This window comes from Fusarium mangiferae (assembly GCF_900044065.1).
Source record: "Fusarium mangiferae strain MRC7560 genome assembly, contig: FMAN_scaffold007, whole genome shotgun sequence".
Classification (NCBI taxonomy): Eukaryota; Fungi; Ascomycota; class Sordariomycetes; order Hypocreales; family Nectriaceae; genus Fusarium; species Fusarium mangiferae.
This window is the reverse complement of record NW_024573927.1, coordinates 1,971,927-1,993,049: the sequence shown is the minus strand read 5'-3', so window position 1 is coordinate 1,993,049 and position 21,123 is coordinate 1,971,927. Positions and strand designations below refer to the sequence as shown.

Sequence of the window (21,123 nt, the reverse complement as noted above, 5' to 3'; positions counted from 1 at the left end):
AGATTGGGTGTCTTTGTGATTCTATTGCTTTGATTGTATTTTTATTCTTGAGGAAAGTCTTTGTAGAGCCATGGGTCGGCTAGAAGCTCTTTGGCTGTGCTTCGATCTTCGGGGCGCCAGGTTATCATTCTCTTGACGAAGTGGATGAATCGCCTCTTTTCCTCGCCAGCCATACATGTAAGCGTGCTCTCAAGGCTGAAATCACTGGGTATATGGCACCGGGCTTTCAACTCTTCTGGTCATGTGTCAGTAGCCATTGCCCCGGAGAGCCATTAGGGACAATCACATACCGCTCTCGTGATAAAATGAGGCTGACCTTCTCCCTTTCGTCAAAAGATCTTGAGGGGCGGGGCCTAGCAGGGCGTTGATCTGCCCCAAATGGGTTAAGTCGACGTATCCCGTCCCGTCCCCGAAAGACACAGGGTGAAAGAGGCTTTTCTTTTCAAGCAGGTCCCAAAGCTATCAAACGCATGGTCAGACACGGTTCCTCCCGCTTGACAACAGAGGGATAAATACCATCACTCCAAGGCTCCAAATATCCGCAGAGTAGCTGTACCCAGAGTTGAGGATCACTTCTGGTGCTCGGTATTTCTCTCCTTGAATCGCACCATATTGCAACTTTCCTGGTGTTGGGCGAACAGCAAGGTCAAAGTCGACGAGCTGTATGATACCCGTTGGTCGAGTAAGCGGTCCAAAGTTGTTTCGAGATAAGTAAATGGTGCGGTCGTCTAATTGTTTCTCGGGTAAGGGATTGTTATATTCTTCGATTGCATCCTTTTCAAACATCTTTGGGTCCTCAATCCGTATCATGATATTGTCGGGCTTGAGATCTGCAATAAGCTTTATGAGTATCCTATACCTCAGTGTCTATTCAACCACTTACCAGCGTGGATAACGTAGCATTCGGTGTGAAGGTAATCAAGCGCCAGAAGTATCATCTGAAGCAGAATCTTCAAGATGTCTGGAGGGATAACGCCACCGATGTATCTGGAGCAATATAGCCAAAGCGGCTCACGTAGAGGCTCTAACACGAGACAAGGGTGACTACCATATGGACTCTCGAGGTTAAAAGTGTCGGTAAGCTTTCGAATGAAGTGCCACCCATTGTGCTTAGGATTTGTTTGGTTGATATGCTTGAGGATATCGATTTCTCTCTCTGCAGAGGCTCGTGCCTTTGAGCTCTTGGTCGCCTTGACTTTGATAGCAACGTACTTCTCTGCAGACCACTTCCATCTAGTGGAGTCAGTCTTTGTCGTATTTTTGAGTTTTTATGAACTCTGAATAACGAACCTACCGGTTCAGATCTCGAGCAAGCCAGACGGTCGAATTAGCGCCGTACCCCAGCTTGGTTGCCACCTGATATCTTCCATTCAGAAGCTGCCCTAACCGAATAGGATAGAAACGCTCTGGGCTGTAATTGGGTGTCTTTTCTTCCTCGATGGGACATGTAAGATCAAGGGGTGCTGCAGGTATGGCACACGGCGGCCATGGTTGGTGGTACAGCGCCATGAAGGGCCTGAACCTGATCATTCCTCACGAATCGTTTATTGGGGTGCTAATCTGAACAAAGCCTTGCATTGCCCTTTGGAGGCGCCATATGATGCGTCGAGATGTTTGAGGCACTGTCTTTGATGATGACGAGAGCGCGAGATTGAACGAAAGTGGCGTCGATAAGCAAAAGTGGGGCGACTTTGTTCTTCTACCAAGCCCATTGTTGGCTAACGCCTCAGAAGTCACAGCCAAGACTGTACAGATGAAAGGGGTCAGCATATCCTCATCCTCCCTAAATACATGAAGAGAGATCAGTGGCCAACAGATGTTGCGTAAGACTTGGGATGAGACCACCAGGGCTTTGGCTGAAGTGACATGAGATTCTTACAAAAGAAGAGATGCTGGCCCCTTTGGTTGATGAACTGCCAACGCTCTGTCGGAGGATAGGCAAGCTTGGCTTGAGTGATCTGGTCCCTTTTCTTTGTCTTCTCCCAGATGATTTATTGGCAAGTGATAGAACAACATACACATATCTCCATTGTCCCAATGACATGTCCAAAGCATAAATACACATCAAAGGCAAGCTTATCAGTGTAACCATTCTATCATTTCAAACCGATTCTTTGCTCCTCTCCTAATCATGATTCTAGATATCATGTGGCGAGGCTGTAAGCCTAGACACTTCTATGATTCTAAAATTTGCTATTTTCTCTTTTGCAATCCCAAGCTATGGAAGGCGACCAGAGTAGTTATCAGGTAAGAAGTAAAAAGCAGTGCCACGCTATAAAGTCACTAATCCTTCATCCCAGTGGTCAACCGCATACCTCGAGGAAAGATCCCAAGCCTCATGTGTCTGGGCAGGTTTGCCGGGGTTCCAAAGTGCTGACTTCGTTTCACCTGTACGACGACGGGAGCGTAAAATTTTCGAAGGATAAATAGAATCAATCTCTGGCAAGATTTCTGAGTGGTATGATATTCACAAAGCTAGGTCGCCCTCCGTGGCGAGGCCTGAGGTCTCGACAGTACGACAGTATGGCGAAGGCATAAGATCTCTTTGCAACATCGATATGATTTGCAATAAAATCTAGATATGCAATCTGCAAGCGGAATCGAGAATGAACTTTTCTCACATTGTATTTGTTAAAGCAAATACGATTAAAGATTGAAGGGAAATTATATTCTGATGAATTTAAGTCTTGATATTATCATAATCATATTTTGATTTCTCCCCATTCACTTCATTTTGTCTTGCCGTGCGGCTCATAGTACGCACCAAGGCTACAATGTGTTAGTAGGTTCATTCCCAAGGGCCAAATGCAACTTACGCAATAATGACATAGCAGGCAAACATCAGAGCGCCTTTCAGGCCAATAGCTCTGATGGCAGTGCCCGCACGACTCAGAATCAGTAGGTTGATCAATAAACCTGATCCAACTAATGTCGTGGTTTCAAAGACGTTGAACGCCATCTCAAGATCCCGACCAAGCATCCAGGCTATCAGGACCGTCAACGGCGCCACGCAAAGAGCGATTTGAATCGCTGATCCGACAGCAACAGAAATAGCAAGCTCAAGCTTGTTTCTCATCGCGACTGTAACGACAGTCACGTACTCCGCGATGTTTCCGACCACGGGCAGAATGATCAGGCCGATCAGAGCTTCTGATAGCCCGCCTTCATGAGTGACATCGTCAATCGTCTTGACGAGAAACTCGGCATTCATCGACATGAGCGCCGATGAAACAAACAGCACTGTAACAGCAGCTACAGTGCCGCTCGTGCTGGAAGGGTGCGATGGGTGACCCGGTACTTCCGGTCGTTCCATAATAGTCGTTCTCGACTGGGCACTCCCAACCGAAAGATCCCGCATCTCCGACCCATGAAATTCAGTCCTCGAGCCAGAACGCGAGTGGGATCGAGAATTCCCTCTCGATCGATGCGACAAATTAGCACGAGTTGTTTCTCTCTTCCCGCGCTCCTCCTCAGCTTCAGCCACGCTCATCGTATCAAGCGTCGTGCTCCTCGCACGAGTCGGAACTTCCTGGTCGGCAAACCGAATAAGCCTCGCACTATGAGATGTTGAGCCTTGATTTCGTCGGTGTTGGTGATGCTCTGTGTGTAGTGGCTGTAATGGAATTGCTGGTGCTTCGACATGCTTGGGTCTCATCTCATACGCGAAATACACGATGTAGATGACGAGGACTACTAGCGATGAAGCGCGGCTCATACTCAATGCGGCTTCACTTTTCTTTCCTTTCATGTGGAAAGTGTAGTCGAATGCAGTCTGCTCAAGTCAGTTGTTTGTATGAGTGAAAGGATGAGTGAACTTACGGGAATGAGAATGACAAAGACTGAGACGAAGAGGAGAGCGGCCAGGAGCTCTGACTCTTCCATGCTGCTGTGAGGGTCGATGTTGGACATGCTGCTGGCAAAGAGCGCAGAGCCCAAGATAAGAAGAAGGTTTACGAGAACACTACCTAAAATCGAAGCTTGAACGATGCGAATGTGATTATTCACCAGTGCAACGCTATCAAAGTCAGTTCTCAGCCTCACTAAAACTCAATCTCATCTCAACTCACACCCTGCATCGCATTAGCTAAATCTCTCTCAAAGTCTCACAGCAAAACTCACAAGATAATCAATTCAACAAGATTTCCAAGCGTAATGTTCAACAGCGCACCGATGGTATCTCCCGCATCGGCAGCAATACGCTCCGTCGCCTCTGTCAGCATAACAGACAGCGGCACGATAGCAATCGCATTCGTCATGAAAATCGCGAGAGGATTAATCTGGAACGAATGCGCCGCCAATCCAATCGGTACAAAAACAAGCAGCCAATTCAGTCGCGATGCAACGACAGTTGATCGGATCTGGCCGAAAAATGAGACTCCCTCATGGTGGCTGCTAAAGTCGAACTGCGTACGGTCAAGAGGCGGTGACTGCGTCTCCAAATCATTTGAATTCGAAATTCCAAGCTGTTGGTATCGAACGCCATCTCCTAAACGCGATGATGCACGAAGCGCTCGCTTCATGGTATCTTTTTCTCACAATCAGTTCTCCCGTCATTTCCGACATCTCGTTTAAAAAAGGGGGCTATGCGCGCACCTCGTATACTGAAATCGATGCCATGGTGATTCAGCGGGTCAGGCGCGTCATCTTCATCTTCGCTCGCACTTGACGGTGAGCAGTCATTGTATCTGGTGGTCTCCGTAGCGAGGGAGGGACTCATTGAGGGTGAAAAAGGGTGAGTTCTGTGTAGAAAAGAGAGATGGAATCAAGAATTTGGTGAAGAAAGGGGGGTCTCATAATTTAAAAGGAGGCCTCGCGATAATTTGATCGCTAAAGACGCCGCTAATAAGCACTGTTGTCAATTTACCCCTTATTTCTTAGGCTGGGTACTTGCGACGATAATCCCAAAATTCCTCCTCCCTTGTTTTTAATTGATAACATTGGGGACGGGGGACCCCCAGTGGATAAGGATAAGGGTAGCGAGCGATTTTTTAGCGTCACGAGCAAGATTGATTGATCTGTCTGCATTGCATTACAGTGCAGGTCATGAGCACCGCCTCTGCGCCATTTATGCCATTCGTCTACTCTTTTAGCCTGTGACTTTTGCAGAATATCTTGCTTTTTACTTTAGAGATCGTTCTATCGAGCTTCTAGCCTCGAAGGGGGGGGGGAGAAAACGCCCCCTGGTCAAACTCTCGCGGGAGATGACGGCGCCCCGCATGGAGGGTCCAGGGAAGCTAAGGTTGAGCATTGACGAGGTAAATCGTAATTAAAATCTGTTTAAAACCGAGGGGGCCTGACGCTTTGTCTGTATCAAGGTGAAGCGTGAGTTGTAGCAGGAGGATAATGCTGATCTTGAGGACACTGAAGATCAACAGTCGGCGGAGATAAACTGATAGTGGTTGAGCCGCTGGAAATAAGCATTTGCCAAGGCTCTTGTGACGCAGCCTCAACGCTTACTTTGCTTCTGTTGGATCATGTTTCAAGGAGCAAATGCACTGTTATCTTATCTCGCATGGAGATGGAACATGGCTGAGAATCCAGTATCATTGACCTGTGAATTTGTTGATCTATCCACATCTGGTCAAGATAGTGTTTGCACCCGACATTGATTGCCACGATACCCTCATGGTGCAATCGCGCATAGTAAAAGATTCTCGATGAGAGTTGCGCTCAACCTCGTTTCTTCACTGAAGATCCAGAGAGAACCGACAACCTTGAAATAAAGTAAATAAGTTCACATACTATAAGCATATATTTTCAAACTACCGTAGGATGTCACTCGAATATTCGTGCATTGACTGAAAGGACAGCAACGCGGCCTTGTCCTTGTAACTCACTTTCTGCCAATGACAAACCCTAATCTCAAGAGCAAACTCATCCAAAACTCTCTTTTATACATTACTAAATATCCTTGAATTGGTCTCTCACGCCACTTCACGACAGTCCCCTCTATCAAAGTTAGATGAGGCGAAATCTCAAGTCTATTACGTAGATGACTCCACAAAAGCCAAGCAAACAACGCATCCACTCGGACAGTTTTCGTTGTCCGATGTCTCGCTGCAATCCCAAAGAATATATCTTGAATCGTCGATTGGGTGACGTCTGTGGCGACTTGTACGCTCTGGCAAATCCCGACGCATCGACTAACCTCGATATCGGACAATGTAGAATACCGATATTTATAATGAAAAGGCCGATTCCGAGAGACGGTAAAGTCAAAAGGAGAGAGATTTGAGTATATAATAAGCTAAGTTACATCTATGTTATGTCCTCACATTTCCAACTTATTTCAGATATTCGAACAACCAGATATATATCATCATGTCTTCAGTCAAAGCCATCATCTTCGGCGCAACAGGCGCAGTCGGTCGTGCTGCAGCCCTAGAAGCCCAATCCAGGGGTGCACAAGTCACACTCGCCATGCGCAATACCAAAAAGCCCATCCCAGGCTTCACACCAGAACTTGAGAAGAAACTTGGCTTCACTCGCGTCCAAGCCGATCTCTCAGACCCCAAGTCCGTCGAGCGCGCCGTATCTGAATCAGGAGCAACTGTAGCATTTTCATACATACTCTTCGAAGCAGCAGACGGTCTCTTAGAAACATACAATGCTATGAAGAGGGCTGGTATCACGCATGTTGTCCTGCTTTCTTCGTTTTGTGTTACGGAGAATGGAGGTGCCAAACCATCTTCTGAAGCAGATGAGATCCTAGCTGTTGTTCATGGCAAGGCTGAACTTGCACTGGCTGAAAGTGGCATTGCTTATACTGTCATCCGCCCTGCGTATTTCTCAAGCAATATCCAGATGCTGGAAGATTGGGAAGAGGTCAAGTCAGGACAGCTCGAGTTGGCTCATCCCGACGCACCGTTCGATTATCTCGCCCCCGAAGACGTCGGCGCTCTCGCAGGTGCACGAGTCGCAGCAACTCCTCCGTCTAGGGAGTTAGTCATATCACAATGCGGACCAGAGTTGCTCTCCCAGCGTGCAGCATGGAAAGTTGTAAGCGAAGGTCTGGGGATGGATATCAGCATCAAAGAGATCAATAGTGATGAACACAGAGAGAAACTCAGATCGAGAGGATTTCCAGAGCCGATGATAAAGTCTGCTGTTGAGAGGTTAGCAAATCTTGGGCGTGATCCAGCGAGTTTGTATGAGCCGGAGACGTGTAGAGAGGCGTCGATGAATTACAGAAAGTACACGGGCAGACAGCCTACTACATTCAAGGCATGGGTTGATAAGCACAGAGAGGAACTTTTAGCGAATTAGATTTAGATACTGGTTGAACAAGTGGCTACAAATATTATTCCAAACCTTAGACATTGAATGTAGTTTTAACCCTTGTTCGTCAACACCATGACTTAGCGTGCAACCAAGCTAATCTCACAACCTTATCTGATATCACCATCATAACACAACCAATCAAGCCTCAGTCCAAAGATCTAACGCCAAGCCCTTCCTGTCAGCAATCTGCTACAACATTGTCAGCCTCAAGTGGTCAATGCAGTCTCAGCCCGTGCTCCTAGTGAAACCCGCTCAAGCCCCAAGGTGTCAATAATCCGTATCACAAAATTGGACTACAAAGAATCTACAACGCGTAGTGCGACGAAACATCAATCCTTCAGACCGCCTCACCGACTGGTTTCAGTGTTACATGGAGTGCCTGTCACATCCCTACCCCAGTAAAGAGTAACTTGCGAAAATACGGGCCTGTACTCAGTAGACTTTACCTCTTGAACATCACGCGACCATCACCACCAAAGCACAACATCACCAACGTGAAAGTCAAAGGTAGTCAAGTAGGCATTTGTTCAAAAAGAAACCTCTAGACGCTATACACAAATGATCCAAGAAGCAATACCCCAGAAAGAACCATGCCATAGCGACCGTGAACACAGTCCCCATTCCCCTTCCGCCGAAAACTCCGAGTAGATAAAGTTCAAGCCTGGTTATTCAAGCCAGAAAAACGATAAAAGAAAAATGATGACATGGATGTTTTATCCGGCCCGTTTCCCTTTCTATCACGCATCGTATCGTCGCCCTTTTTACAAAGAGAAAAGTGTATCGAAAAAAGAAAAAGAGATTATTATTGTCGCTGTTCCAAGATTCGAGAGTGAGACCCACGTCTTCATCATCCGGGGATGAAGAAACCGGGGGTTTGTTCTGTCGTGATGCTTGATGATGCAATGTGTGTTGAAGATACACACAGTTTAAGCAAAGGTTTGTTTCCCAAAAACGCCGGTTTGATGCAGATATAAAAAATGACATGTCTATGCGGACAGAGAGTGGTAGCGCCAGAGACGTTGACGCTCCAGGGCCCACCATTGGGCTATGGGTATAGCTTCATTGGCCCACTGCGCGGCTTCGTCGCCAAAGGCAGAACGGACTTCTGTTTCGAGCTCTTCGGGTGACCACGCAGCTACGGGTTTAAGCTCCATGGGATCGTTGACGGCGTCGGTGACTCGGTATTCGATGACCTTGTTGAGGGGGATGACCAGACGCCAGGGGACGTCGGCGGAGGTGACGCCGAGCATGCCAGCGCCCGAGTTGACGACGGAGAAAGTCCAGGCTCGTCGGTCACCGTCGGTCTTCTTGTAGGGTCGGATGAGGGATTGACCTTCATAGTCTTGGACGAGATCGGAGGCGATGTGGGTGTCCTTCTCGTTGAGGGAACCGCTGTTGATGAGGAGGTCGAGGATGGTCGGGAGGATAGAGATGGTGGTGGTGTTGGCGTCGTATTGGACCCGGGGGAGGTGGGGGTGTCGGAAGGTCAGGCCGACTCGGTAGTTGGAGATGAACTGGTTCTCGTATGTGCCCTCCTTGCCAGCGCCGTCGTCCTTGAAAGAGTGGCCGTGATCACCGGCGAAGACGACGAGGGTCTCGTTGGCGATGCCTTGGTCGTCGAGGAGGTTCATCAAGCTGGCCATCCAACCATCGTGCCAGCGAAGGGTGTTCAAGTACCTGTTGAAGTTGTCGTGCACCTTGTTCATACCGGTGTGAGAAACGTAATCGTAGTAAGGAGTGCCCTCGGGAAGACCCCAAGCGTGGTGAGTAGTGCTGGTGAAGTGAGTCAACCACATACGCTGGTTGTTGGCGGTCGTGTTGGTGATGAAGTCTTGGAGATGAGGCATGAGGATGGGCTCGGGGTAGGCGAAGTAGTTGATCTTCTTGCCCAAGACGTCCGACTCGTTGAAGCGCCAGTGATTCTCGAGCTGCTTCTTGGTGATGATGTGTTCGAAGCCAAGCTTGGCGTCGAACTTCTCTTGACGATCGTACTCCTCAATCTCGGCCTCGAAGAGAGCAGTCTTCCACTGCAAATCACGGAAATCGGCATCGTCAGAGGATGTGTTGGTCTTGACCTTGTTGAGCATGCTGAGAATCTGAGGAAGACAAGGCTGGTAGCTGTCGGTGTCGGCTTCGGCGAATTTCTCGACAGGCATTGGGTAGGCTCCGCAGTGATTGGCGCAGTAGCTCTTGGTTGACATTGTGGCGGCGGTGTAGGCGGTCGCGACATTGATGCCACCGAAACCCTCCTCCGCTTGATCGTGCCATGTGTAGTTGGGCGTCGCGTACGGCTTGCCGTTCTTGTCGGTGAATCCTTGCTTCAGGCCAGTGATCTTCTCAATGTGAGGCATCATCCAGGACAATCGCTCGTTGGCCGCTTCCTTCTCCTTATCGCTATTGTTGAGATCCATGATCAGGCTGTGAGTATGGGAGCCTTGCTGCAGAGGCCAGAAGTCTGCACGCAGACTCTCCATGAGAATAAACACAACATGCTTAATCTTGACGTCGCCATTGCCAAGCGCTTCCTTCAGTGTAGGCAGAATATCGGTATCGAGGTTGGTAATCTTCAAAGGGTCCTGGACGGGGTTGTAGTAGGGATCCTTCTCTTGTAGCGAGACCTGGGGACACTTGTGCTCGGAAATGATAGTGCTGCCCTTGCTAAGTGAACCGTGGTAACCGTTCTTGAAGCGCTTGGGGTCGAATCGAAAAAAGCCACGGGGCAGGTCTCCCTTCTCGGGCAACCAATCGACGGAGTGATTTCGGTACGCCTCACCAAGAGGGCTCATATCCTTGTTGACCAAAGGCGCCCAGCCTCTGAAGTAATCGCCCTCAGGTTGTTTCCATGTCGAATTGTTGATCAAGTCGGGGAACGGGAAAGCGTTCTGAATCAAGCTTCGCTGCGCTTGACAGAAATCGGGCTCAGGAGCGAAAACATCGAGCATCGAAACAGGGAGCGTGATTGACAACAAATCGTAGGGCTTGGCAGGTCGGAAAATCAGCGTGAGCATAAGGAAAAGAGCGAGAGCAATTTTCCACAGCCACGAGAAGAATGGGATTCGCGCAAAGAATCGAGCAATCTTGCCTCGAACAGTGGCAAGCTTCTCTCCGCCCGCACGCGGAGGGTTTTCGGCGCTGGATCGGAGATCCTCATCCATCGAGTATGTATCGGTCGATTCGAGATCGGTATCGGCATTCTTGAGAGCTGAATATCTACCGCGCTGGATACCAGGGATTCGCACGCGAAAGCTTCGGAAGTAGGAATAGACTAGCGGGTGAAGCAGAAAGTTAGCGGGCGGACCAGGAAAGCCGACATCGCAGACACGAACCTGAGAGGATGTTGTCGCCAATTGCGCCAACGAAGGCACCAAAGGCGCGGTAGAAGAATCCATGGATGGGAATGGCGATAATGAGCAGACCAATTCCGCATGCTATCACGGCCTCGCTGCCGCTGAAAAGCACCTTGAGACCCTCCTTGCTTGTAGCGTAAGCCGTCGCATCGCGCCAATCGAGCTCTCCACCGGTCTTAACGAAGAAACCAAGCTGCGACGCCGAGCCGCCGATCGAGATAAGTCTGCCAAGTCGCGAAAACGTCAGTTTGCATGTTCATCTCAAATTGGGGGCCATCGCAATCGATCGCCGAGAAATGACAAGACATACGTAGCTATAGTACCGAACAGACACCCAATCCAAGCCCACGGTGTCTTGGACTGACTCAAAAACAGCCTCGCTATGCATATCGCTAACAGGTCGAAGAGGAAGAAGGTCGGTAGGTATAGGATGAAAGCCGAGGCGGGCACTGTGAAGAAATGTGTCCACAAATGTAGCAGTTTGCTGGCGATTACCGAGACGAAGAAGACGCCGAAAACATAGGATACCGAGAAGAGGAAACACATCTTGCCTAGGCTCCTTGCGCGGTCTGTCGTTGAGAAGAGACTCAGACGCAGTGGCCGCTTCGCTGATTGTTGAAAGGAGGGAGGGCGGGCGGCGCGCACGCAACGAAAACGACGGCGATGTTGATTAGAGGTTTGTAATGGGGGCGGAAAGGAGAGAAGAAAAAGGGAAGGGAGGGAAGGGAAGGGATCGGGGAAAAAATGAAGAAAATGATGGAAATAAAACAGAGCCAAGAAGTCTCGTCTGTCTCCCCCCCGAAGCTAAAGAGTCTAACGTTAGCACCGTACAGTTAATGACTGACAGGGCCGAGGTGTGTCGTGTGTCGCAATGGAACGAGCTGGTCTGGACTTGGGCGATTTTGCACCTTCCTTTCCAATGAGCGGGAGAATGTGGGGTAGACACCATCAGAAAAAACATGCAGAGCAAAGAGCTCGAGGCCAAATAAGAAAGGGGTCGCGTGTTCAGGGGTCAGTGGCACTCCAAAAGTAGCTCATTAGCTCCTCCGCGGCCAGATTATTAGGGGCTCGTTTTAGCAGGGTACAGCCCCGCCAATGGTTTTTCTAGGGAAGCCCTCGAAACCCAGGGTCGCAACGTGGCTAATACTGTACTGCCTAGGACTGCTCGTCAAAGCTTGGTGTGCACCGCCAGTGTTGTGCAGTTGGCGGAACAAATTGACCGGCTGAAATCACACAATTATGGCGCATCTCTTTTGGTCGAGCTACATCAGCATGCAGACGCCGCTGATGGGCTTGATGTATTGTTGTGTTTCCATGCTACGCCACTCGACAACCCCCAAACATCCATGGCGTGCATGTCAAGGGCCGCCGGGGCCGTAACAATGCTCTTCCGCGGTGGGGTAGATGCCTGTTTGTGGTAATTACTGCGTGGCACGAATCCCAAATCCTTTAGAGTTACTGGGCTGAAGAGTATTTCACACCGCGAAACCGCCCGACGTAATCAATCTGCATGCACCGCCACCACTCTGCAGCACTCGTCTACAGCCATTGCCTTGATTTTGGGTGTTCCTTTGAGCGGGGGTGATTTATGTCTTTGGCAATGCGCCTCTTCGGACTGTTTCGATCTTCGATTGGGATCGTCTTTTTGATGGATTGCATTGGATTACATCCTGTCTACTGCAATTACAGGATTAAAAACTTGGAATGCTTGGCACAGTAAGCATAAACTAGATCCTTCAGCCCTTCATAATCCGTCATCATATGTATTATTGCCGTTACCCGTCTGGCTGCGGGATCGACCGTTGCGATGCATACCTCCCTCCTTCACGAGCTGCAAGCTACAGTTTCATCATGTGCTCACCGGTGGATGAATCCTTTGACGTCTCCCGTTTTACGGCTCTGGCAATATAACTGGTCGTGTCGTATATCCATCCCCCCAGGGCTGACTCGTTGGAGTTGAGCGTTCGCAGCGGGTCCCCGTAGCACGCACCCTTCTAGCGTGCTTCTGTCATAAAAAAAGAATCAGAGCCTTTCCAACGGCGGCAGTTCACCTGCAAAGGCTGCATTGACAAGCGGGGCCCTCTTCTCCTTTTTCGGTCAACACCAGGTTCCAGCCTCCAGACGATGTCGATGGTCGACGGCTCGGCATTGCTAACCGTGGAGGTCATAACATGTTCCCCAATGTCATTTCCGTCAATACGAGCATCTCCATCTCATAGACTTTCGATAGCTTCCTCCTTTGTGTTCCGTGATCCGAGAAAGAGGCGGTACACGGCACACGAGATAGACGATCAACCTCTACTCCACTGTCATGCCGCTGGAACAAGCCATGAAACACCTTGTCCCTTGTCGTATCTGACGATCACTAATTTCTCGTTACATAACCGACAACTAAAACAACAAAAACAGTCCAAGTCAATGTGTACCTGGCAGATTTAGCTCGTAAAGTCGAGCTGTTGTTTTCTCTTGGTAATTGAGCACGCGACACATGATTCAAATAATACGACGTGGTCGGATGTGCCGAGCCTTTTAGTCACTCAGAATGGCGACAATTTGCTTGGTACGAGCGTGATCAACATTGGCACATGGACAAGCTTTTCTGGTCGTGCACGGGGAGTTCGCTAAAATTCTCACCGCGCTAGCACATATTTTGCTGTTTTTGTCAGCTGTAGGGTAGTCTTAACTCTACGTCACCTCAACTACCAACAAGATATGACGATGGTCCATTGATGTGCCATTGAGTCTGTTGCAAGCTTTGAGGAGCTTCAGTTACATCTGCATCTATTACATACATCACATGAGGCATGTGTTGGTCAACCGATTCAGGTAGAACATTTAAAACCATAGTGCTGTAGTGGCTGAGCATGAAGTGATATATTGACATATTTTGGTATTCTGATTCACGCGGTCTTGAATATGATCTGACTCGATGAAATCATAGATAGCTAGAATGATGCTGACCTCCAGAAAATACATTCTTTCTAACTATAAGCTAAACGAACTCAGGAGAATCGAAGATTTTGTTGGAGAATGCGTTGAGATTAACGTGCCATTTAACAGCCTAATTGCTGGGTTCTGCACATTCACCCACAAGGCTGGCGTCCATGCCAAGGCAATCCTCAACGACCCTCCACGTATGAGATCCTCAAGCCCGAGGATTTCGGTCTATCAAGATACGTGCACTTCACGTCGAGACTCACGGGATGGAACGCCATCAAGAGTCGTATCGACCAGCTTGGTCTCAAGATGACCGACGCCCAGGTTAAGGAATGCACGGCCAAGCTTAAGAGCATGGCGGATCTCAAGGTGATGACGCTTGATGAGAGCGGTGCCCTGATCAGAAGCTTTCACTTGAAACTACAAAACGAAAATGGAGCATAGTAGACCAAAGAAGAATAAGGGTGCTGGTACTTGTGAACCACTGAGCTTGGCGGGTTTAAGCCTGGGAGGTAGTACCTCATATAGCACTTTGCACCAAGGTACATTGGTCTACGAAAAAAGTTGAGAGACCAGCGCTCTGGCCTTGTTAATTGTTAAAAGTTTTTCTTCTTATCTATGCCCTTCAAACTGGCTTAGCTGTGCATGTGAGGTTCTAATATCTTAGAACCGCTGCCTGGCCTGCCTAAAATACCCCCACATTCGCACGTGATTTCGCAATTGGTTTTCGTGAATTGACGAGATGAAACAAACAGCTTCCTACGCATCCATTCACGGAAGAATGTGGATATCAACCCCCAAACGGTTGCTGGTATTGCGTATAAATAAGTACAGCGCGTCTACCCCAACTCAACTACACCGTAAACTTCCAATATCTCAACTCCATCACGTCGCCATGTTCTCTAACAAGAAACCTGACCCTCCAACAGTCGGCTGCTATCCGGGCCTCGGCATGAACCTTCGGTATCATAACTACCACCATGAAGGCGAAATCTATCCAACTGCAATTCACTACAACTCCGTCGGGGCTGAATCTGATATGCTGCTTGTGCGCGAGGCTGCCATGATGATTGTGATGAATCAATTGACCGACAAGCCTGACTGGCATGTAAAGGTATGAATGAATGCATGAAACATCGAATGGAGAATGAAGCTCATCAGATCAAAGGTCTTTGATGAAGCCATTGCGGAGAAATGGATCCAAGAAGCCCTTGCACTTCGGGTTGATCCTTTGTACGACGAGATTGTGCAACATAGGAACCCCGGATTCAGAAGCGGTGCTGGTTATGGACCCGACAGACTCAAATATATTCTAGATCGGGGTTGTCTCGAATATGTGAGAACGCTCAATTGTGTCTTCCGTTCCACGCTTATGATTTTAGTGTATAGAAGAGCTTCGTGTCAAGGCCAAGTTCTTTGAAAAGACTGGTCTCATACCAGCTTTGGATGCGAATGCAACGGTCATCAAGTCAGATACCTTCATCGACGATGCCCTCCATGAACGTCTCCGGAACGCTTTTGCAAAGCTCAAGGATGAACAGAAAGATAACCCAGATTGGCATCCTCGGACCAATGACGTGGTCCAGAACCTAGTACACCCTTCTCTTTATCCTCTCGTGTATGGACGTTCTCGCGTATTTCGCGATGAGGTAGTTGGCGTCGAAGATGCGGTCGATAAATGGAGCGGCAAAGGAGAAGTCATACCTAAAAAGCCGGCCGACGTCCCATCAGGCTACGATGATCGCTACCATATAAATTGGGCGGTGAATGGTAGTGATTCGCATAAGCTGTTTTGGTCTGATGCCTACCAGTGGCTCCCGTCCAATGTCAAGCTCATGGATGATGGAAGCGTCAAGTTGACGAGCTACATCAACAATCTGCATCCCAAACATAGTGATATTTATGAGACGGTTGAGAAACTCATTGAAAGAGCTCTTCCCGCCTGGGATCACAGTGTGTCGTTTGTAAGAGACTGGGACATCGTCTCCGCTGGACGGACCAAGGCTCGCTTCCCACGCCCTGAGAATCCCGAGTAAGTTACAGCCATTTACTGGAGTTAGACTGGAGAAGGACCACTAACCCTCGTAGTGACGACAACGAGGCAAACTGGACTCCACGAATCGATCACTGGACGCCTGATGATGCAGGGGAGGTTGAGTATGAAGACGTCATCAGAGATGCAGTTGGCGATCTCCTTTATGATACCCGCAAGAAGAATGCTTGGGAAGAGATCAGAGAGCCCGTTCAACCCGAGGCCCCCGAGTTCAAAGCATGGGACTATGGTGTCAAGCCAGGAATGTCACTACGCGAACGATTCAAGGACCTCCAAGTCATCGTCAAAATGGCTTCCATCGAACTCACACCTGACAAACCGACATTTCCCGCCGGAGGGTGGCACGTAGAAGGCCAAATGAACGAGCACATTGTCGGCACAGCCCTTTACTACCTTGACTCAGAGAACATAAAGCCCAGTTATCTGCAATTCCGTATGCAGACTGACTATTACCAAGAGGACTGGAATATCGGCCAGGATGCTTTTGGTTGGATGGAGCAAGTTTACGGCACCAATCTAAGAGGTGGTGATTGTCTTCAGCGTTATGGGAAGATTGAGACGAAGCAGGGTAGATTGCTGGCATTCCCGAATGTTTTCCACCATAGAGTTTCGCCTGTGGAGTTGGATGATAAGAGCAAACCAGGGCATCGACGGTTCATAGCGCTTTGGCTTGTTGATCCGAGAACGAGGATTATCAGCACGGGAAACGTGCCGCCTCAGCAGAAGAGTTGGTGGATGGAGAGTGCATTCAGGGGCTTGAATGAGGAGAGTGCGAAGAACATTCCCAACGCAGTTGCGAAGTTGGTGTCTGGGGGAGAACGAGAGTACCCTGCTCTGAAAGCTGCGGCCGAGAGTGGTAATCCCCTTCCGGAGGAGCTGGTACACATGGTTCAAACTGAGGCTGATGAGTCGACGATGCCGATGACGTTGGAGGAGGCGAAGGAGCATCGATTGAAGCTCATGGATGAGAGGACTAGTTATCAGCGTGACGCGGAGCAAAGCTGGTCTGGTATCCAGTATAGTTTTTGCGAGCATTGACCGTTGTGTTGAGCTTAATTTTATGCTTGTTTCAACGCACAGGCATTTGAGTTCTGGTGTAGGTTTAGGGGACGTTATGTAGCGTTGGATACTCTAAGAGTTTAAAACAACCGACAAGGACAGTGAATTCAGTGTATGAAGACGTGGCTTAATGGAGTATTTTATAACATGGCACAGTGGAACATGAAAGTGGCAATAGGCAAAAGAGAATAGAAGGCTTTAGAGGGAACTGCATGCTGAAGTATTAGCTACGAGACGGCTGATGCTGTTCTTTAATTAAAACGATCCATAAACAGACATTAACTGAGTTCGCATATTCCCGCAGCTCAAAAGCAATCGAGCTTCTCGGCAACATCCTCTCGAACCTCAACAGTTGAAGCCTCATTCCCGTCATCAAAGAGAGTTCCAATCTCCTCCAATGAAAGACCTTTAGTCTCAGGAAACATAAAATAAACAACAGGGGCACCAAGAAGGGGCACAATGACAAACACAAGATAGTACTTCCACCCGACCTGAGCGAAGGCGATAGGTGCAGGCTGCGTATATACTAGCAGCATATGTCAGTCAGCTAATCAATATCTAAAACAAGTTTCACTTACTCAGAGTCATGATGAACAGGCCAATGACGGAGTAGCTCACGCCCTTGGCTCGGATGGAAGTGGGAAAGATCTCGGTGCAGTATATGTAGCTGATGGCATCGATGCATGTGGCATAGAAAGTAACAAAGACGAACAGGAAGAATACACCGGCTGCGTTGATGGCGTGGTTGTTCTTGTTCTCGGCTGCAACAGCGACGATGGCTGCCTCGCCAGCTACCATTAGTGCACATCCAACCTGCGCATGATCAGTATGTCCAAGCCAAATAGGAGGATCAGGATGTATCACGTACAAGTCCAACAGTAAGCATAAGAATTCTACCAAACTTATCAACAAACATAGCGCCTACCCAGTTGAGCAAAGCCGCCCAAGCTGTATACACTCCGTAGAGGAGAAGTGGGAGGTAACCCGTTAGACCGAGGCCGTTGTACAGAAGTACCTGGTAGTTGTTGATTACAAGAACTCCAGTAGATTGGGCAATGCACCTAGAGATGGAATCAGCTCACGTTCGAGGCATGCTGTGGCTCATGGTGCTTGCAGTTTACTTACTGCACAAATATGCCAATGAGGAGTCGCTTGCGATAGGAGGGCTTTTTCATGATGCCGAAAAACGACTTGGGCTCACTTGACTCAGACATCAACTGGGTTTTAATAGCGTGGCACTCAGACTGGGCCGCTTCATTGTTCGAGTCGCCTGGCTGATGATGAAGCTTGGTGAGGATATCGAGGGCCTCGGTCCCACGGTCTTGCGTTACGAGCCATCTGGGAGATTCTGGAATGAACGATGATCCAAGGCCAAGGATACCGGGAGCAACAGCTATGAATGGGCCATGGCGTCAGTGATGTGATAGTCGCAATGCAAAGGCTTTTCGTTACTGACCAGGAAGAGCAAGACAGAGCCGCCACTGCAATTGAGGATTGGTCGCGAAGTAGCACCCGAGTCCGGTCCAGGCGGCAAAGTTCTGTAAATGGAAGATGGCATTAGTCATGATAAACGGATCAGAGGCTGGGGACGTAGAATGAACCGACATAGCCGAGAACGAGACAGAAACCATGAGCTCCGACCATGCGGCCACGGATGTGTGGCGGAGCAACTTCTGACTGATACAGAGGGATGATCACATTCATCATGCCGGACCTATAAAATTGATTAACGTAAGCTCTGGGCTGTATACGTGAATAGCGTAGTGACGCTCTGAACCTACCCAAGACCATTGAGGAACCTGCCCACAAGCAACATAGCAATATGTACAGCAGCAGCCTGGAATATGACCGAAACAACACAAACAGCGCAGATCCCCTGGATAGTCCTCTTTCGTCCAAATCTGTCGGCGAGTTTCGTCATAAGGAGGCAGCCGATGATACCTCCAGCCGAGAAAAGGCCATTCGTAGCTGGAATTAACTCTTGTTAGCAAATGTCTTGAGGTCTTCTTTGGGTCTTTAGTACCGCCGATCATTGAGTTGGCATAGTCTGCACCGGGGCCGGTGAGGTTGAGACCGAAGTAGGAGAAGAAAGGGGCAAGGCCGAAGACAGTGCCCATGATGGAGGCGTTGAAGCCATAGGTGAAAGAGCCAAGAGCCACGAAGAATACAAGTGCGAAATTGTATTTCGTCGCTGGAATCGACTTGTTGTTCATGGTTGCAGCCATTTCGTCTCTGCTACCCCTGACGACGTTTGCTTGTTTGTTCTTGTCTTGGAGTCAGGGTTGTTATGTTGAGATGCTGCTTCGCCGGAAGATCGCTTTCTGGGGAAAAGCGACTGCATCTATATATGCAGAAGATCTGGGGATGCGGGTCTCTCCGCGTCTGGGGTAACAGATCGTGGGGAAGTGATCCAGGGATATCTCAACATGACCTTAGGGCAACTTGGGCAAGGGGTCGTCCATAGAGGAGGATGCAGATGCAAAATCAGAGGGAACCAAACCAACGGCCTCTTCGGCATCTCAAGAAGCCGCCTCTCAAACACGGTACCAAAATAGGATAGTTTAGTGAGTGAGGCGGCGTCTCGGCTTTTTAGGCCCAGTGTTAGTGCGGTTTAGTTCAGCCACATTTACGTCTCCCAGGGAAAACCTTCTGTCAAATAGTGGAGGATGTCATAACATTTCTCGTTTTTGGCGACTGGCCGATAGACCTGCGAAATTTGTGGTCGATGTGTGTGGCAGCCCACATTACTTGCACAATCATGAGCAACTTCTCTTTTCCCGAGTTTGACGACCTTCCAGTGGTAAAAGATCAGCCAAAAGGATGTCTCTGGGGCTTTTTCGACGTTGATGGTCAGAAAGACCAACTGGGAAGTAAGTAGAGCAGAAAGCAAGTTCAGGATCAAGATATCCTGCGCTGTTTAGTCACAACACAAAGATAGCTGCTACTGGAAGAGGAAAAGAATGGCTAAAGCGAAACTGACAATTCATCTACAGCCCTGAGACTCCTCACCAAGGAAGTTGTACAGAAGGCGAAAGACGAGATCCAAACCGGGACGCACGTGCAGCTCGACTGGCCCCTACACAACATCCAGTTTCCGGGCTTCGGACGGATCCCCCTACAACATACCGTCAAGGACCTTGCAGAGGAAGGTTTTGTCGCCTTTGACGATGTTATATCCTTCAACACGCAGACAAGCTCTCAGTGGGACAGTTTGAAGCATGTAAGCTCCAACCGGTTTCACGAGTGTAGGCGCCATTTGTATAAAAGCTAACAAGTTGCTTAACTCGACAGTTTGGGAGCCAGAAGACAGCAGTCTACTACAATGGCTGGACACATGATCAGCTCAAGTCCTCAAATGATCTTGGCATTCACAGTACGTGCCGCTTGCCCAAGACTAGTCTCCTTGATCACTACTTACCTTATCTCAACACCAGAGATATGTGATAGAGGTGGCATCGTCGGTAGAGGGGTCCTTGTAGACTGGGTACGTATCTGTGTTCAACCTGCTTACCCTCACTAATCACCTAGCGAAATTAGCTGAGCTGGTGGGAGCACGAGAATCCGGGCATTGAACCACCGTCAGCCATCAGCTGTCACAAAATCCCAGTTTCGGAGCTCGAAGCTACGCTCGCCTACCAGGGGACAGAGACAAGACAGGGCGATATCCTCATCGTGAGGAGCGGTTTCGTGAGATGGCACAAGTATGTATTCACGGCCCCCTCTCAGTTGGACAACAAGTCTGACATACCTTCTTCCTCCAAAAGCAACGCCAAGGCCGATATTCGAGCTTTAGGCACTGAGAAGCAGCATTATATGATTGGACTGGAAAATAATGACGAGACAGTCAGATGGTTGTACTCGAAACACTTTGCGGCAGTGGCTGGAGATACCATGGGCTTCGAGGCATGGCCTTACCCAGAAGACTGCTGCTTACACGAATGGTTACTTGTACAGTGGGGGACACCGATCGGCGAGCTTTGGGATCTGGAGGCACTGGCAGAAGAGTGCAAGGCCCATAAAAGGTGGTCCTTCTTCTTAGCAAGCGCTCCATTGAGGGTGGTTAGTGGATGTGCCTCGCCTCCCAATGCCATCGCTATCCTGTAGCTGGCTAAAATAGTCATTTGACGCCTAGAATCAATAGAAGGTCATGAAAATGTACTATTGATCGACCGTGCAGTAAGACCGTTCAGTAAAAGAGTGTCTAGAACGAGTCCGGGGGCAAAGGTGCCGACGAAGCGAGAATTATTTGGCTTGGACTGGGTAGGAAAACTGGCATTGTCACAAGACTCAACTCCAGATTACTCAGTCAAGCCACAATTCAGATAGTTCATTACTAGTATTAGTAGCTTTCTTCTAATTGATCCCAGAAGAGTAGTCGTACCATGATTTGATCGCCATTGGCCACCCGGCATATCATCAACTCACTGTGATGCCGCGGGGACTGGG

General features: G+C 48.9%; 7 protein-coding genes across 7 annotated transcripts; 3 read left to right on the top strand and 4 right to left on the bottom strand.

The window, feature by feature from the left end:
* Positions 1 to 41: 41 nt before the first annotated feature.
* On the bottom strand, positions 42 to 1,509 carry FMAN_13853 (putative dis1-suppressing protein kinase dsk1; the record flags this gene model as incomplete). Its single annotated transcript, XM_041833373.1, has 5 exons — positions 42 to 235; positions 291 to 459; positions 517 to 830; positions 884 to 1,233; positions 1,295 to 1,509. 5 exons carry the CDS (start codon positions 1,507 to 1,509, stop codon positions 42 to 44), a joined length of 1,242 nt encoding a protein of 413 aa, XP_041683744.1.
* Positions 1,510 to 2,729: 1,220 nt separating this feature from the next.
* On the bottom strand, positions 2,730 to 4,717 carry FMAN_13852 (uncharacterized protein; the record flags this gene model as incomplete). Its single annotated transcript, XM_041833372.1, has 6 exons — positions 2,730 to 2,769; positions 2,817 to 3,772; positions 3,820 to 4,015; positions 4,068 to 4,070; positions 4,120 to 4,525; positions 4,594 to 4,717. 6 exons carry the CDS (start codon positions 4,715 to 4,717, stop codon positions 2,730 to 2,732), a joined length of 1,725 nt encoding a protein of 574 aa, XP_041683743.1.
* A 1,604-nt stretch (positions 4,718 to 6,321) lies between these two features.
* On the top strand, positions 6,322 to 7,266 carry FMAN_13851 (uncharacterized protein; the record flags this gene model as incomplete). Its single annotated transcript, XM_041833371.1, has 1 exon — positions 6,322 to 7,266. One exon carries the CDS (start codon positions 6,322 to 6,324, stop codon positions 7,264 to 7,266), a length of 945 nt encoding a protein of 314 aa, XP_041683742.1.
* A 1,001-nt stretch (positions 7,267 to 8,267) lies between these two features.
* FMAN_13850 (uncharacterized protein) lies at positions 8,268 to 11,174 on the bottom strand (the record flags this gene model as incomplete). Its single annotated transcript, XM_041833370.1, has 3 exons — positions 8,268 to 10,546; positions 10,608 to 10,852; positions 10,939 to 11,174. The coding sequence occupies 3 exons, from the start codon at positions 11,172 to 11,174 to the stop codon at positions 8,268 to 8,270; spliced, it is 2,760 nt and encodes a 919-aa protein (XP_041683741.1).
* Positions 11,175 to 14,460: 3,286 nt separating this feature from the next.
* FMAN_13849 (uncharacterized protein) lies at positions 14,461 to 16,656 on the top strand (the record flags this gene model as incomplete). Its single annotated transcript, XM_041833369.1, has 4 exons — positions 14,461 to 14,679; positions 14,734 to 14,901; positions 14,948 to 15,597; positions 15,654 to 16,656. 4 exons carry the CDS (start codon positions 14,461 to 14,463, stop codon positions 16,654 to 16,656), a joined length of 2,040 nt encoding a protein of 679 aa, XP_041683740.1.
* Positions 16,657 to 16,982: 326 nt separating this feature from the next.
* FMAN_13848 (uncharacterized protein) lies at positions 16,983 to 18,902 on the bottom strand (the record flags this gene model as incomplete). Its single annotated transcript, XM_041833368.1, has 8 exons — positions 16,983 to 17,203; positions 17,256 to 17,490; positions 17,546 to 17,738; positions 17,803 to 18,070; positions 18,134 to 18,215; positions 18,283 to 18,391; positions 18,459 to 18,645; positions 18,701 to 18,902. 8 exons carry the CDS (start codon positions 18,900 to 18,902, stop codon positions 16,983 to 16,985), a joined length of 1,497 nt encoding a protein of 498 aa, XP_041683739.1.
* A 533-nt stretch (positions 18,903 to 19,435) lies between these two features.
* On the top strand, positions 19,436 to 20,781 carry FMAN_13847 (uncharacterized protein; the record flags this gene model as incomplete). Its single annotated transcript, XM_041833367.1, has 5 exons — positions 19,436 to 19,547; positions 19,671 to 19,897; positions 19,969 to 20,050; positions 20,112 to 20,161; positions 20,215 to 20,781. The coding sequence occupies 5 exons, from the start codon at positions 19,436 to 19,438 to the stop codon at positions 20,779 to 20,781; spliced, it is 1,038 nt and encodes a 345-aa protein (XP_041683738.1).
* Positions 20,782 to 21,123: the final 342 nt, after the last annotated feature.